Source organism: Biomphalaria glabrata, chromosome 13, assembly GCF_947242115.1.
Source record: "Biomphalaria glabrata chromosome 13, xgBioGlab47.1, whole genome shotgun sequence".
Lineage (NCBI taxonomy): Eukaryota > Metazoa > Mollusca > Gastropoda > Planorbidae > Biomphalaria > Biomphalaria glabrata.
Window position 1 is genome coordinate 32,979,774 of NC_074723.1, and position 18,539 is coordinate 32,998,312.

General features: G+C 34.7%; 1 protein-coding gene across 1 annotated transcript in view; it reads left to right on the forward strand.

The window, feature by feature from the left end:
• The window catches only part of LOC106066119 (uncharacterized), a 36,551-nt gene extending 19,580 nt beyond the window's left edge, over positions 1–16,971 (forward strand). Inside the window, exons 8-9 of the mRNA XM_056007347.1 lie at positions 9,553–9,649; positions 12,526–16,971. Of these exons, the coding sequence (XP_055863322.1) occupies positions 9,553–9,649; positions 12,526–12,955 (527 nt within the window). The 3' untranslated portion in view covers positions 12,956–16,971. The remainder of the gene's footprint in view (positions 1–9,552; positions 9,650–12,525) is intronic.
• The last annotated feature ends 1,568 nt before the right edge of the window (positions 16,972–18,539 follow it).

The window sequence follows — 18,539 nt, forward strand, 5'->3', positions numbered from 1 at the left end:
AAGCATCAGTAGTGACATAGAATATTTTAGAAACATCCGATAATCTCAATATCAAATTTGTAGAAAAAATATGCTTAACTTTCTCTATAGCTTCTACACACTTTCTATTACAAGTCACTTTTCTAGGCTGTCCTTTCTTTAATAACTGGTTTAATGGATCAACTATCTCTGCTAAATTTGGTATGTATTTTCTATAATAGTTTATCATCCCTAGTATTGATTTAATCTGTTTTTGTGTTGTTGGTATTTCTATTTCTAATATCTTCTTTACATTATCTTCAATGGGACTGATAGTATTATTTTTAACTCTATGTCCTAAAAATGTGATTTCTTCTAAGCCTATCTCTACCTTTTCTGCTTGAACTGTTAGACCATTTTGTTTAATTAACTCAAAAATCTCCCTAATTCCTTTTAAATGTTCTTTCCAATCCTCATGAAAAATGCATATATCATCTAAGTAACAAATTACATTTTTTCTATGACCTATAACCGACATCATCATCCTATTAAAGGTAGCTGGAGCATTTATAAGCCCAAAGCTCATAAAGTTCCATTGGAATATTCCATAAGGAGTGATAAATGCAGTATAAGGTTTAGCTCTATTGGTTAAAGGAATTTGCCAATATCCTTTTGTCAGATCCAATTTTGTAAATACTTTAGCATTGGACAATTTGTGTAATATGTCATCAATGTTAGGCATAGGGTAAGGATCAAATTCAGTTATTTTATTTAACTGTCTATAATCTATGCATAACCTTATATCCCCATTCTTTTTCTTTGCTATAACTATTGGTGAAGCATAAGCTGAATTGGATGGTTCTATTATTCCTAGTTTTAATAAGTTGTCTATTTCATCTTTAACTTTTCCCTGTAAGTGTAATGGAATCCTATAAGGCTTCATGAAAATAGGTTTGTCACTATTTAACTTTATGTCATGCTTTATGATATTTGTTTTTCCTGGCAAACTGGAAAAAATTTCTTTAAAATCACTGATTACATTTATTATGTCTTTTGTTTTTTCTGGAGATAAATTTTCTAAATTCAGTTTTTCCCATGTTTGGTTATCTTTAGTTTCTAGTATAGGAATATTTTTAATATCATTTTCATTAGTTTCCTCATTGATTAAAACAATTAAACATTCATCTACTTGATTTTCATTTTCCACAGTTTCTGTATCTAACTTTTGAGTTTGATTTTCATTGTTTACTTCTGTATCCAAATTTTGAAATTGATTTTCATTTCTCTCATTGTATAACTTCAAATTATTTATATGATATGTTTTTATTTTTCCATTCATATTAACCTTATAGTTTACTTCACTTGTTTTATTTGTAACAACAAATGGACCCTTCCACTGTTTTCCTAATTTGTTTTTTAAGTCAATTACCAAAAGTAATACCTTGTCTCCTACCTCCAATGTTCTTAATTTTCTTTTTTCATTTAAGTTCTCATGTACTGTTTCTTTATATTTCATGTTATTCTCAAAAGCTTCCGCCCATATTTGTTTTAAATCTAATGCTGTTTCATTGTCATTTTCCTTTTCTATTTTATTTAAGATCAAACTTTCTTTAAAAATTTGTATTTCATCCCTAGGTTTCCTTCCATGTACTAACTCATATGGTGAAAATTGAGTTGCCTCATGAATATTATTTCTAATAGAAAATAGAACAAAATTAATATATTGATCCCAGTTTTTCTGATTATTTTCTACAATTTTAGCTAAGGATCTTTTTATAACACCGTTTAGGCGTTCACAAAGCCCGTTGGCTTCCGGGTGGAATGGCGATGATTTAATGTGTTCTATACCATATTTTAATATCCATCTTTTAAATAACTCAGATGTAAACATAGAAGCATTGTCTGATAGTAATGTTTTTGGTATCCCATGTCTGACTATGAACTTTTGATCTAAAGCATTAATAATATTTTCTGTGTCTATATTGGATAATACCACTGCTTCAGGATATCTACTGAACATGTCTACTATTGTCAATATGTACTTATTATTATGTTCTGTTTTAGTTAAAGGTCCTATGATGTCTATTGCTATTTTTTGAAATGGTTTATTTGGTTCATCCATTGACTGTAATGGAGCTTTACCTAATTTACCCTTAAGTCCCCTTCTTTGACACATATCACATGATCTTATGTATTTTGATATGGTTCCTTTCATTTTAGGCCAAAATACTTGAGTTGCTAAATTTCTAAAACATTTCTTTATACCCCTATGTCCACTTAAATTACTGTCATGTGACAAAATCATGACATCCTTCCAATACTTTTGTGGTAAGACTAATTGTTTTATTTCTCTATCATTTATTTTTGTTTTCCTAAATAGTATTCCTTCTTCTATGACATATTTCTCCATTGGGTTATTATTTCTCCTGTCACTAATTCTGTCATATGTTTTCCCAATGATGTTATCTTGTTTTTGTTCTTGAGCCAATTTGTTTATTCCTTTCAATTCTTCTGTTTTCATTTCTTCAGTTCCATCTTTCTGTTTTTCTGCTTGCGTTTCGTCTTGTTTTTGACCTTGTATTTCAACCTCTTTCTCTTTATCTTCTTCACCATTAACTATTTCATCATTCATATCAATAAGTTCCTGAGTTTCTTGTTTTGGCTTGTTCTTAGATCTGGTTATTACCATATTACTAATGTAATTTTCTGTTTCAGTATTCCTATTCTGCTGTAACCTTTCATATTTCTTTTCCCATGCTTCAATTTCCTGTCTTGAACATTCCTTCAAACCTGTTAAGTTTCCAATTAACATATCATGTCTCATGTTAGGCATGGCTACTCCCTCACAATGGCCAGTGTAAAAAGGTGTCTCAATAAACACTTTAAATACTTTAAATTCCTTTATACTGCCATCTGCCAACTCCACTTTCCTTGTATATCCCCTATAATATTGCGCCTCAATGAGATCAGCCCGAACCACGAGTGTGTTACAGCCACTATCTCGGATTGCCTTTATTGGAACATTGTTAATAAAAGCTGGGTAGAAAGCAAAATTGTTTTTATTTTCCCTAACAAAAAACACTCTGTCAGAATCTCTATTTTTATATTCCCTGCTTTTACTCCTATTGTGTGTGTTATTATTGTAATTGTTGTTGTAATTGCTGTACCTATTCCTACTGTCTGCTCTGTAATTATTTCTACTATCTGTCCTATTGTAATTATGTGTACTACTTGATCTATTATAATTATTCCTACTGTTTGACCTGTTTTGTGTTCCCCTGCATCTTATAGCCATATGTCCTTTTTTCCCACATCTATAACATGTAACCTCCCTGTTGTTTGACCTATCTCTACTATTGCTATATCTAAAATGTTGGCTATCCCTACTTCTATTTCTACTTCTTTCATTGTTTTCCTGTGTATATCCCACTAGATCAATATTCTTTTTATCTTTACATGAAAAAAGGTTGTTGGGATAGGCATTTTTATATGTTCTTATTATCTCAGTAACATCATCCAAAATTTTGGGATTCCTTTCTTTGATAAATGATTGTAATTGCGGGTCACACTTAGCTACAAAATTATCAAGTAATATAAAATTTTTTAATCCCTCAAAGGTACTGTCAATCTTCTCAAATCCCAGCCATTTATTAAAATAGTCTTTTTCCAAATTTATAGTGGTTTGTGGTTCTATCTGATTGGAAGGTGTGTTTTCAAAATATTTTTTTCTGAATGTGCTGGCATTGTGTCCATATGCATTCAGCAATTCCTTTTTTAAAATTTGGTAGCTATTTTGTACAGTATGATTATGGTTTTGACAAATTGTAAGAGCTTGCCCTTGTACAAAGTCTAACAAAATTTGAGACCACTCTTCCTCCCTTATATTGCAATTAACCATTTTAATTTCATATCTCTTTAGGTAGTCTGAAATGCAATCTCTAGCCTCCTGAAAGGGTTGTAGTTTTTTCCTCAACCAATGGTTGTTATCACTTGAAATATTAGTGTTGTTTGTGTGATTATTACAATTATTGGTTTCAATGTGATTGTCTGGGGCATTGGTAGTATTAGTATTAGATCTATCATTAGTATTAGTGCTATTAACTTTTTGTTTATTTTGTTCAGCTTCAATTCTCAATTTCTCAAGATCATATTGTAATTTCCTATCTGCTTCTTCTTTTATTAATTGTGCTTCCCTATCCTTTTCTTTCTCTCTACGCTCTGTTTCTTCTCTTCTTTCTTTATCTATTCTATCTCTCTCTATTGTCACCATTTGCTGCACATAGCTAGTTAGGTCCTTCCCTTTAAGTTCTAGCTGTTTAGCCTCAGTAATAATTTGCTGGCGAAAAGTCTCCATATAATCAAAGTTTGGAGCTGTTGCCATTATGCTTATTTTATTTTAAACAATGTCTCAATATAGTTTTGATATGGCCTCCCTATTGGCCTAAATATCACAATTTAGTTTTCACAAAAACTCACTTTCAAATACTTCTTGTAATATATATATATTTAAATACCTTTGCTCAATGTTATATTAACAAATATTACCTCAGTGGACTTACTCACAGCCACAATACTTGAATACAACTCAAAATTTTATATCACCTTAATTCAGTGAACTTACTTTAGGCCACATAAACAAATATCATATATACTTTTATCAATACCTCAATACTTAATTCAATGGACTTACTTCTTGCCAATAAATACCCCTAGGACTATTCTAGTCACTAGTCTAGATTCAATACAACTTCAATACAACTTCAAATAGATAAATCAATATTATACCTCCAACAGTAAATCACAATCCAGTGATACTGACAAAAAATTTTATTCTGACCAATTAGACTGTGTTTAAACACATCTATAAAATAATGTCAACCGATTAATCGGGACAAAAGATCTATATATAAATAATTACTCCTTAGACTCAGTTGTCCTCAGGATAAAATAGATCTAAAGCTCTCATAGGTATAACAATTTAGTTAATACCTGGAAACAATCTAGAATTTATAATCTAGATTAAACGTGGCTTACCTTATCTACTTAAGATAAAATTACTAATATATAATAAGAATAGTGTAAAATAAACGTAATAAGACACAAAAAAAATAAATCTATTCTAATGAGATGAGACTTTTTAGAGGAAGTATACACTGAAAGAGACAAATAAAGATAACTTCACTTGACTTCTAAAAAAAATAAAATGTACGTGGATACGAACAAAACAAGACAATCTAAACAATCATCGAGACTTTATTAAATGGAGCAGGTCCACTTTCTAATGTGTCCTATAATGACGCCCTTATCAGGCAACCTGCTCTTAACAAAGATCTACTGTCCCTAATAGACTTAATTTAATAATAATGGAGAGAAAAAATAAACTTATCTTTAGTTAGATCCCCTTTGTTCAGTCCACGGAGCTACAACGGTCAGTTCCACACAAGTTCCCCACTGTCTTAGTCTTAGGCAAGGCAAGGTGTGCTCCCACAAAGGCTATTCGACAGGCAGTACTGAGTTAGGCCAATCTCTCCTGGTGCTGCCACAGTATGGTACGAATCTCAGATAAAGTCCTCTGGTCAGGTTCCAAGGTTCCGGTTCCACTTGATGATCTGTTGGTGCTGGCTTCTGTCTTCAGGTCAGGAACATAAGTCAATACTGAGACAAGCTGGTGGTGCTGTCTCAAGAGAGGTAAAAAAAATGACTAAGTCCAACTCTCTCTTTTGATGAATATAAATGAGTCAACTTTACAAGTTGATTAGATGGTCACGCAGTGTGGTAGTAGGGTATACCATCACTCGTGTGTAGATTAGATTGCAAGCTCAGCAACACTGCAACAGTCAATTAATAGCTTGAAAAACAAACCTGACAAGGTGACTCGATCCAACGGTCAGCTTGTAGATACTAGATATGTAGACTCCGATGACTTCCCGTACTCACAATAAACAAATAAACCTGACAAAATGAGGTATCTTCACTCTTGAGGTATAGCCTATAGATAGAGGTATACTGACGACGGACTGCCCTAAATCACTTCAACGGACGAAATAGTTCTGGATTCAGACACAATAGATATAGATCTAGTCAATATAGATCCAAGTTCAATCTAAAAATATCCAACATGGCTGACAAAGCTAGACGCTGGTAACGGTTTCGAATTTTCTCTAATAGAAAGTCTAGATCCACTGGAACAAAGATGCCAAAATCCAGCTGCAGTCCAGATAATTAGCACAGACGTAGGGTAGATCTAGTAGAAATAAACGAATGTTAATCCAGTACTTCTCCAGTGTACTTCGCCAAGTGTAGAATTGTAGATAGATATATCCAGAACACGAAGTTAACTAGATTGTAGATCAAAATGACGCCCTGGCCGTCGTGGGTCGCCACATCTGTTGATGGTCTATTTTGTTGATGAGTATATATATGTTACTGGTGCATGCGAGTCCATATGACACAACAACAGAATGAATCAAGAATATACTTAATAACGCAGGCTGATAACTTCAACAATTTAATAAACAATAAAAAGGGCACAGTCCTCTGTCGTCGCTAGCCTAGCGTCGTCCTCTTAGGCGTCTTGTCCGTTATTCTTCTTGTTCATCAACCTACTCTGTTCTTACTAGTCACATTACTTAGGAAAAACCCGATTCACATCAACTTCTACGCATCTTGTGTCATTACAGTGGTATAATATATCCTAATAATTACTAATGTATTGGCATGTAGAATTCATCTTTCATATAGTCTTTACATATTTAATGTAGAATGTTACGTATAGGTGTGGCTTGTATTGTTTCGCATGTAAATTAATAATGTATGATTGACATTGAGCATTATTTTTTTTTTAAATTCTTACATTCCGCCCCTTTTTGGACACAGTGGAAAAAAGGAAATGTGCATATTTTGAAAGTGGATTATATTTGAAGCAAGCCGGTTCCATAGAAATGAAAACTATTTTCCATACTTTTTAAATGTTTTTTTTTTTAATAGGTGGTGGGTATAGAAATTTAGCTTTTTTTAAAAGATAAGATAAGATAAGATAATTTTTATTAATCCAATCAAATGGAAATTCAGTTTGACAACAATTGACAACCTCAGCGTAACTACGGTACAATAACATTATAGATGCCAACATTCACACACGAAACGCATACAGACTCACAACCAGCGCTTTATAAATTTGACTTCTATGTACTTCTCGGTGACGACAGATGATCTTGTAACACTCTGTCCGACAGTGGGATAAAGGAGTTTTTAAATTTTTCAGTTTTAGTCCAAATGGAAAGGAGACGAACACTTCGTTCAGATCTTATGTAACGGTGGTTTAATGGGTGCAGGTTGTCTTTAAGAATCGTGAGTGTTTTGGAAAGTTAACAAAGTTTATATCAACTCACTGTCTGGTTACAAATGTTCCACGTTCCATTCTTAGCTGAAGTTGAAACTTTAAACACGGGTCAATAAAAAAGTAAACCAATTAGACGCGTGTGATAATTCCATTTCGTATGCACTCACTGTAAAAAAGCTCAGCACTTTAAGGGTTAATTAATTAGTGGTAATTAAGTGGGGTTTTTTTAGAAATGGGAGATAAATCTGAACTATCTGACAGTAACTGTGCAGTACTTTCCCTTATATAAGCTTTCCGATTTTTAAAAGTATTTTTTTAATATTTTGATTTTTCAAATGCTTCCTCATTCCCCAAAAATTTTACACTAGTATAAGAATATCTCTACTCGCCTGTAATCTTAAAACTACTAACTGGCCTATATATTCTGCGTTTGTATGTGTATATATGAATGATTGAGTTTGTCATTATGTGTATAACAATGTGTATAATAAACATCATACATTTTCCTTAAAGATGAAGTCTAGACTATTAGGCTACCTACTATTACTAAACTATTCTATTTTACAGACACAATATTTACTATACTTGAGCATGCAGAAATCTATTATCATTTCTTCTGGATGGGTGTCAGAACAAAATCATATACACATTTAAAAAGTCATAAACATCACACATTTTCCTTAAAGATGAAGTCTAGACTATAACCTACTATTACTAAACTATTCTGCTTTACAGACACAATATTTACTATATACTTGAGCATGCAGAAATCTATTATCATTTCTTCTGGACTGGTGTCAGAACAAAATCATATACACATTTAAAAAGTCATTATATATGTATATATATAGATATGGAATGTAAACTATGTAGCTACAGCATTCATTTACTCTAAACTTACAAGATTAGTTAATTAGAATAATTAATGATTGGATATATTTTTTTTTCTTTTTTTCCCCATTCAAGCATACTGATTGTCATATTTCTTTGTTTTTCTACCACTTTTTGATCTGTCCATAAGTAAGTCTATTGTCCATATGTAGGTCTAATGTCCATAAGTAGTGTCCATTTGTAGGTCTGCTGTCCATAAGTAGTGTCCATAAGTAGGTCTGCTGTCCATAAGTAGTGTCCATAAGTAAGTCTGCTGTCCATATGTAGGTCTAATGTCCATAAGTAGTGTCCATTTGTAGGTCTGCTGTCCATAAGTAGTGTCCATAAGTAGGTCTGCAGTCCATAAGTAGTGTCCATAAGTAAGTCTGCTGTCCATATGTAGGTCTAATGTCCGTAAGTAGTGTCCATAAGTAGTGTCCATAAGTAGGTCTGCTGTCCATAAGTAGTGTACATAATTAGGTCTGCTGTCCATAAGTAGATCTAATGTCCATAAGTAGTGTCCAAAAATAGGTCTGCTGTCCATAAGTAGTGTCCATAAGTAGGTCTAATGTCCATAAGTAGTATCCTTAAGTAGGTCTCCTGTCCATAAGTAGGTCTAATGTCCATAGGTAGTGTCAATAAGTAGGTCTGCTGTCCATAAGTAGGTCTGCTGTTCATATGTAGGTCTAATGTCCATAAGTAGGTCTGCTGTCCATAAGTAGGTCTGCTGTCCATAAGTAGGTCTGCTGTCCATATGTAGGTCTGCTGTCCATAAGTAGGTCTGCTGTTCATATGTAGGTCTAATGTCCATAAGTAGGTCTGCTGTCCATATGTAGGTCTAATGTCCATAAGTAGGTCTGCTGTCCATAAGTAGGTCTACTGTCCATAAGTAGGTCTGCTGTCCATAAGTAGGTCTACTGTCCATAAGTAAGTCTATCGCCTGAAACTGTAGACCTACACCAAATTTAGAAATCATTGCTATTTATAGTATTCGATAATTAATTAGACATGCTAACTTTACACGCTAAATAGCTTTAGTGCCGTATTTCTGCTTCTATAACCATACAATGCTTTATAAAACACACGCTTGACATATATATATATATATATATATCTTGATATGCAATCTTAGTTTAAAAATGAAGAGAAACAAATTAAATTATAACTTAAATAGAATGGGATCATATTATTGAATGTAAAAATAGTATAGACAAAGTAGTTTGATATCCTTTTACTAAAATTTCTAACAGTAATAGTCTAGGAACAAATAACATCAATCAAACTATTTTTCTATAACAATGGCAATATAAAGTTGTATTAACAGAGGACACATGTGTTGATACAAATGGTTGTGACATTGAGTTATTTTGTTAACATTGCAGGCATTATGCCAGAACCAAGAACCCAGCGCATGATGTCCATTGGAGGAAAAGAGAACCTGGCTATGATCTTGGATAATGGGAGGATACTAGGTCACAGGTCAGTAATCAAGTCCAGTGCAGCCAGGGCAGGCCCTAACAATTGCGGGGCCCTATGCGAAACGGATTGCGCGGGGCCCAGTCTGGGTAGAGACAACGACAATAAGTGAAAATTAAGATTTTGTATTAAAAAATAAATTCGTGTTTGCAATTTATCCAATCTTTACTAAGTACAAGATAACGATGAAATTAACTTTACGAGCCTTGCGTGTAGCAAAGTCATACGGCGTATCATTAAAATTCAGTATTCTACATAGATCACGTTCAGCCTAATTGTTCAATCTATTTTCGTGAATTCGGACCTCAAGTAATTCCTTGTTAGACTGAGGCGCGAGAACCTTCTTTCACCAGATGCCACAACTACGGATATTGTTAAAAATATTCTGAGTGCAACAAAGTAGTTTGGGAAAGCAGTCTACCTTTCATTAGTGGACAGATAAGCTAATATTTCTACCGGGGTTTTGTTGGTATTTGGTAGAATATGCCTTAAAGATGCCATTTCATCTGCCCACATATATATGCTGACCGGTCTGTTGATGACGTCAATGATTGCTCGAAGATCTCTGTGACATTTCATAAATCATCACGCTGAAAGGCTCTTCTGATAACAAGAAACTCTTATAGATTGTGGTTTAGTCTAAAAGGATTGAACTGCTGTATCCACAATTATATTGAAGCAATTTATAAGCTATAAAGGTTTAGTTTAATAATTTACACCTATAACTAGCGCGGGGCCTATGAAAGTGCGGGCCTACTGCGGCCGCATAGGTTGCAGTGGGCTAATGCCGGCCCTGAGTGCAGCTTTCATACTTTTCTAGTCCCCATGTAGAAGGGAAGTTAATTTAAATGTAGTCCTTTGTTGTATTTTGTACAATACCACTATTTAATTCTTACCTCCGTGGAAACTTCTAAATGGGTCAGCTTAAAAACTTTGACTCTGATCACTGCCGATTTTCCTAAAAAAATTGACAGTTGATGTATATCAGGGGTTCTCAACCTGTGGGTCGCGACCCCCATGGGGGTCGATTGACGATTTGCCAGGGGTCGCCAAAGACCATTGAAAAAATGGATTGTTTTTGTCTACCTTTCAATTGCTGTGTGTGTATGCGAGGGGGGGGGGGGGTCGCGGTAGACTGGAGGATTGTAAAAAGGGGTCGCCGAGAACAAAAGGTTGAAAACCGCTGATGTATATCGTTGGTAATATAATTAGTAGCTAATTAGCTAATTTTTAACCCTTAAGACGCGTGTGGTAGTTTAGCCTCTGAGAATTATCATCCTATGCACTCATGGTAAAAAAGATCAGCACTTTAAGGGTTAAGAAATACACTTAAATTTGGCTAGAGAACTACAAAATATTTATCTTGAACGGATTATATGTTTTCGGGGTATTTCCGTAGTCATTCAAGAGTTGAAGTAATTACATATCCAGGAACATTGTGCGCATCGTCTTCTACGTCTAGATTTAAAGGTCAATGAAATGTTAGAAAGTCCAGTAGATCTTTACATTCGCTTAACCAGGATTCTTTCTAGGGGGAAAGCGGGAGAAGGGTGGGGGGGGGGGGGGAAACGGGGCGTGTTCAAAATGTTCCATTTTCTAATTTTAACATTCATTAGTTATTAAGAGCGAAATAATCGCTTTATAAATTGTGAGATACATCGCCAGTTACCTTATAAAGAAAAGAAAATTCTTGTCTTTACTTCTTTCTCGTTCTTAAAATAAGTCAGAGGGTTCAGGCATAAAATCCCTTAGATCTACTTCTTAGATGAACTGCGCAGTGGTTTCCAGACCATGCAGCTGTCATTACAGTTAGCCCACTGTAGTGATGCGCTGGGGCCAGTATCTCGCTTGGACCTCATGAACAAGCTTTGAGGAACGACCTTGTCATCTCTCTCTCTGCTGACACTCAAGGGCATGTTTCGCTAGATCCAATTTTCCTCTACCGTAACAGCTTCTTGTGTGCTCTGAGTTGTATGAGTTGATCTAGTGGTCGGCAACAGCTTAGTTTAAAGTGATGGTTAGAATGGCGGCTCGAGGAGACTTTAAGTCATGATCTTTTTTTTTTAACTCTTTACCTCCGTAATTATTTTCCACGTTCTGACAGAATGTTCTTTTTTCACATTTGTATGTTATGATCAAACTTCAATAACATCTTTATTTAATCAGTAAACGTTTCTTTTGGTATAGATTTATAGGAGAATGCATGCTCTTTTTATAAAACACAAAATTAAAGTTTATGAAATAAAAAAAAATTAATTGAATTTAATGGGGTCAAATCAACGATGGTAACGTTAATGTGGAGGGAAAAAGTTAAAAAACGATGACTGTAAAATTCACCCAGAAACCCTTTCTCTCTCTCTTTCCTCCCCATTTTCCCAACTGGTCCAGACAAGTGATAGGATCATAGCACATCAAAAAGCTAAAAGCATGAAATAGCGCTAAACAAAAACAATTGGTCAAAATATTTCTAAGGACACAGATTTATTCTTGTAGGTCTAAAATAGTCTAAGCGTGGTCGAGAGGCCAAGTGCGCTTGAACTTGGCTTGTCTTGGCTACCTAGAAGGGGGCTCGAGTTTCGACACCCGACTCGGGCAGAGTTGCGTTTACTGAGCGCCTAAAGGCGGCATGGAAAACTAACTCCTAGATAAACCCCCCCCCCCCCACTTGTTTTACAAATGAGATTGGACCAAAGCGCTCTGAGCATGCTCTAAGCATGAAAGTAGCGCTATATAAAAGCTATAATAATATAATAATAATAAATCAATTACAAACTTAATTACATGATTAATCTAAACTAATTAATACAATTACATCATATAAGCTTTTTTTTTTAATGAAGATATTTTTTTTTTAAATGTTGTTCTTGTTATATTAACAGACCTAGCGTAGACCAGAGTATGACCATACAGAATCGAATGCTGAGGTCGACATCAAGCATGCTGTTCCAGCCACACTGGATGGACCCCCACTACAACGACGTCTACGACCGCCCAGACTTCCAGCGGGTCCTCGCTGCCCAGATGAGACCACCCGGGTCCCCGCAGGACAGCGACGCCCCTAGCACGGCCAACAGCACCACTTACCTGTACCCGCCTAAATTCAACCAGACCCCTGCGTCCAGGACAATGAGCGGTGAGTCCCAAAACGCCAAGCCCGCCGTCTCCCCGCTGTCAGCCAATGGCGTGGTGAGGTCAGCCAACGGCGACGTACACGCAACGAAGACGGCGACAAACGAAGGCGACGCCGCTGGAGACGAGGCTTCAGGGGGTACACCCGAGTCAAACATTATCAGCGATGAAAAATTATGATCCCTAAATAGAGTTATCCTTTCTTAATTTTAAGAAAAAAACATTATTTAAGTGAGATTTTTAAATCAAACATTTGATGCGGTCAATGCGACTGCCTTTACATTTTGATACATTATGTGATAACAGGAAAAAACAAATGTCATTACATTCCCGACATTTATCAGAGAAAAAAAATCGCGCTATATTATACATTCCTTACTTGCATTGGCCATACATTGGCTATACTTTCCAACATGTATTAGTGGCAAGGTGGTGAAGTAGCTCGGTGGCGAATCGGCAAAGTGGTGAAAAGGGCTATCGTGGGGAAGGAAGGGAAGTTACTCTTACTCTTCCACCCACAAAAATATGTGTGAAATCTTAATTGACAAGAACTGAGCACATCAAAAATGAGATTGTGAGAGTACATAGATAGATAGATAGATAGATAGATAAAAAGTTAGATGGATAGATAGATATTTAGTTAGATAGATAGATAGATAGATAGATAGACAGATAGATAGATAGATAGATAGATAAAAAGTTAGATGGATAGATAGATATTTAGTTAGATAGATAGATAGATAGATACTGATAGATAGATAGATAGATAGATAGATAGATAGATACTGATAGATAGATAGATAGATAGTTAGATAGATAGATAGATACTGATAGATAGATAGATAGATAGATAGATAGATAGATAGATAGATAGATAGATAGATAGATAGATAGATAGATAGATAGATAGTTAGATAGATAGTTAGATAGATAGATACTGATAGATAGATAGATAGATACTGATAGATATATATTTAGTTAGATAGATAGATAGATAGATACTGATAGATAGATATTTAGTTAGATAGATAGATAGATAGATAGATAGATAGATAGATAGATAGATAGATAGATAGATAGATAGATAGATAGATAGATAGATAGATAGATAGATAGTTAGACAGATAGATAGATAGATAGGTACAGATAGATAGATAGATACAGATAGATAGATAGATAGATACAGATAGATAGATAGATAGATAGATAGATACAGATAGATAGATAGATAGATAGATAGTTAGATAGATAGATATAGATAGATAGATAAAAATCGATTATTTGAGAAGAGAAAGAGAATGCAAAATTGGTACAAAGAGAAATAGAGGAAGAGAGACAGGGAAGAGAAAGAGTACAATAAAGAAGACGAATGTAGAAATGAGAATCGAATGGAGGAAGAACATTTTGTTTCAACTGTATCCACTTCCTCTGGACCTTACAACGACGTCTGTCTAAACAAGACTACTCTTGACGTCGTTGCTGTGTGTTTGATGATGTGTACATTGTTAGCAGACACATGCTTCCTTTTTTTCTATGCTGTGTGTGTTTGTAATTTGTTTATTTGGATGATAAAACATCAAGATATATTCCTGATTTTTTTCTTTCTTTTTGTAACCAACAAAGATGCTTGTAAAAATCTAACGTAATCTCATTCAGCAATACATTAGGCCATATTAACAATTAAAAAACTTCTTTTTTTCACCCTATTTTTTCATGCATTTTTTTTAGCAAATAACCAATGTCAGTATATAAGATAAGATAAGAAATAAATGTTAACATGATAAACTTTGTACTAACTTATTTAGAGAAATTCTTTTCAAGTGACACCATCATTCTATGGTTCCTGCTCAAGCACATTGAAATTAGCACCAATAAGCATTGTCCTGTCCTAAAAAAAATAGTAACCATTTAATTATTTGTGATGCTGTATTATCTCAAAAGTAAAAATTCTTTCTGCTAATCAGGGGCGGACTGGGTGTCAAAATTGGCCCGGACATTTCTAAAGCATCCGGCCCATAAATTGTATATTATATGATGGGCATACATTTCTAATCTACTGTGCTCAAAATCATTATGTTAAGTTTGATAATGTATCGATAATTGTATACATCCACACAGTGAACACTATATCTTTATAAGGAATATAGGCAGTAGCCTAGCTATGGTGGGGGATGAGGGGGCCCCCTAATGAATGTCTTTACATTAAATATTACGCAAAATGCAGGGGCCCCAAAGAGGTCAATCCCCCGGGCCCCCAAATGATGGAAAATTCTTAGCTACGCCCCTGAATACAGGCCTTATGTTGCTTTTTAATCACAAAGTGTGTAGGACCTAAAGGGATGGCGCCTGCTAGCAGCACTGTCAACGGATGTAGGCTATTGCATTATTTCGAAAAATATGTGAGATTCAATTAGTAGCGTCTGTAAAAGATTTTTTTAACATACTTCGCTCCGAGGGCCTTCATTAAAAGGAAGACTAAAAAATATTTAACAATTTAATACGTGCCATGGTGGCAGTGGCATTCATGCTGCCCTTATCTTATAAAATACAGACGTGATGTCAAAAAAAAAAATAAAGATGATTTTTTTGGTCCTTCCGGCCCATTAGGATATCGGCCCACCGGGCATTAGCCCGAATGCCTATATAGCCAGTCCACCCCTGCTGCTAATAACAACAGAATGTTGGTGTGAATGAAACGAGATGATATGACTAAATACCTGTAGAGGCGGTAAGACTGATAACATTACCTCGAAGATTTGTGATTCCTAACATATAAAATACCTAATAAAACATTTAAATATAATTATATATATATATTGCAGTATTCGGATAAAAATAACGACAGGGTACAACTTCCTTGTAGTAATGGTTGACTCATGACAACCCAAACATGGATCTCTGTCTTGTAATGAAACAGATAACTCAAAGCTGGCCGTTTTGGCGCCGCCGTTTTGGCGCCGCCGTTTTGGCGCCAATGTCGTTTTGGTGCCGCCGTTTTGGCGCGAGGGTCGTTTTGGCGCCGCCGTTTTGGCGCAAGGGACGTTTTGGCACCCTGGTCACATTCACGGCTCGTTGACTTGCAAAAACGACCTGAATCGACATAAAAATTCCCTTTCAGAAAATCCCATCTTATGTCACTGATACTGTTTATATAGTAATCAGAAATATGTAAATTATTCTTTATATTCTCCTCATTGTTAAAGTCAGTCATTAGTAAAGGCTTTGGAAGTCTGGTATATGAAATTTTCTAATCCTTGGCTATCTACAGTATATATCTGAACATTAAAAATAAAAATAAACTTTATAAAATCCTAAAAGCTGCTGGTAAAATCATTTGAAAAAAAAAACCCATCTGGGCAGCTGTTTGAGACAAACATTTATAAAAAAAAACTAAAAAAATTATAGAAATAAAAAAAAACACTCTTTGGGTCAGAATTCTGTGATTTTACCATCCCAAAAGAGATATAAGACACCGATAGCAAAGAATAACAGACACAAAACCTCTCTTATTTCCCCGGCAATCAAATCATTAAATAGAAACTATCTGATATAAACTTTTCGCATATAAATTATGAGTGAGTCTGGCATGAATGTATATTTTGGTTTTCTATAATTATAATGCTTTGTTTGGTGTAATGCACAAATTGTAAGACAAATTTCTTTATGGATAATAAAGATTATTATTATTATTATTATTATTATTAGAGAGAAAGAGAGAAAGATAATATTGTTCTCTGCCATCATGTTTTATTACGTTGGATGTAAACGGCGCACTATTATCTATTATTGGTATTGACGTCAAATGATAACTATCAAAAGGTATAACCCGCGTGAAAGTGACGCAGCAATAATTTACACTAAACATATTTTAATGTATATAGTTAGTGTAATATAACTGTAATAGAGACAGATGGTGTAGATGTTTGTATTTTTTAAAGTAGAATTATCTTCTGCACTATGTATTTTTAACACTGTTTACTGATTATAAAGAATGATAACACTATATGGCAGTTTTTCATAAATCATTTGTATCTGTTATTATTATATATCATTTATAAAGGACATATTCTTGGAAATATTGTCTCCCGAAAGGACCTCATTCACCAAAACGAAGGGTCACGTGATAATATTGATAAAAGAACGGGAAAAAACTGTCACGTGATAACCATTGTTGATTAAAATTAGATCGTAATCTAAGGGACTGACAATGTATCAAGTGACAAAACAAAATATTAAAAAAAATAAACTTTTAAAATAATATTTTGTAAGATACTGTTTTGTGTAACTTATAAAATTAATTTAAACTAAATTTTTATGTGCCTTAAATTGTATTACTTTTGCCCTATTTACCTTTCTATTTTATAATAAATGTAAATTTCTATTATATATTTATGAAATGTGTACATATTGCACAAAGTATACAAAAATTACTTTTCAAAGAAAATTAACAGTTGACTGATTAAAAAATTAAAAATCATTTTTTTCTTATTTCATGTTCAAGTTATATATTTAATTATAAACATAACGTACACTTAACAGAGGTCCAACAAAGTAATAAAAATGATATAAACAATATATAAAATATACAAAGACTTTAAAAAAGAGGGTGTGGTGTCTCAAACACGAAAATCCTAGGCGGAACTGGGAGTCGAACACTTAGTGAGGTTGTGACAGAGCATCGCATGAGGTTTGCGGGACATGTTCTCCGACAAAATGAATTACGCATACCAAGAGTTGCGATGACATGGAGGCCAATACGAGGAACGCGCAAACAGGGACGTCCTCGTATTACCTGGCGACACACCTTCATGGAGGACCTCAGAACAGTGGACACCAGGTGGGAGGAGGCTTCAGACATTTCCAATGACATATGGAGAAAGCTTGCCGCCCAAGTCTAAGTAAGTCTAAGTGGTGGCTGAGTGATAAAGCGCTTGGCTTCTGATCCGAGGGGTAGTATGTTCGAATCCCGTATAAGGCGCCTTTAACTCCATTAAACCCTAATCGTTACCCTACATTACTCAGGGAGAAGAAATGGCTGTTCTTCGTTGTGCTAGCCACATGACACCCTCGTTACCCTTGAGCCACAAAAACAGATGACCTTAACAAAATATGCCCCATAGATCGCATGTTCTGAAAAAGGCAAAAAAAAAAAAAAACCTCCAATTAAAAGACGCAAAGTTTATATCTATAATAATAAAAACACTACATTTTTTTTAGAAAGTAGCGCTACAAATGTAGGCATACAGTATTTAAAAATATTAATGGGGAAAAAAAAAAAGCAAGCAAAAAACCGCTAACGGAAGGAATACAAAATATGGTGTCTGTATTGACGTCACAGATGTCAGACAACCACTACGGAAAAGCATAAATTTGTCAGCGTGACAATTAGTCATGTCAGTCAAAGGCATCACTGCGTAGGAATGAGCCTAAGAAAGAAAAAGGGCAAGAGAAAAAAAATCTGTGTTTGTGTGTTATAAAAAAAAAAGTTCGAATGTATTAATATAACAATTTCCATATTCAGTCGAGTTAAAATGAAAGAACAAGGGGGAAGCAATGGACATTTGAAAATTCCCCAAATTCTCTTTGTTTATAGTTGTTATTGCCCCTTTTGTAACACTTTAGTCTAGAACTGTGGTCCTCAACGGGGGCGCTTGCCGGGGGGCGATTCGTGAAATAGGGGGGCACTTGGAGCCAAAGGCTCCAAGAGCACGGAAAACCAACTCCTAGATACCCCCTCCCCCCACTGGTCCACAAATGAGATTGG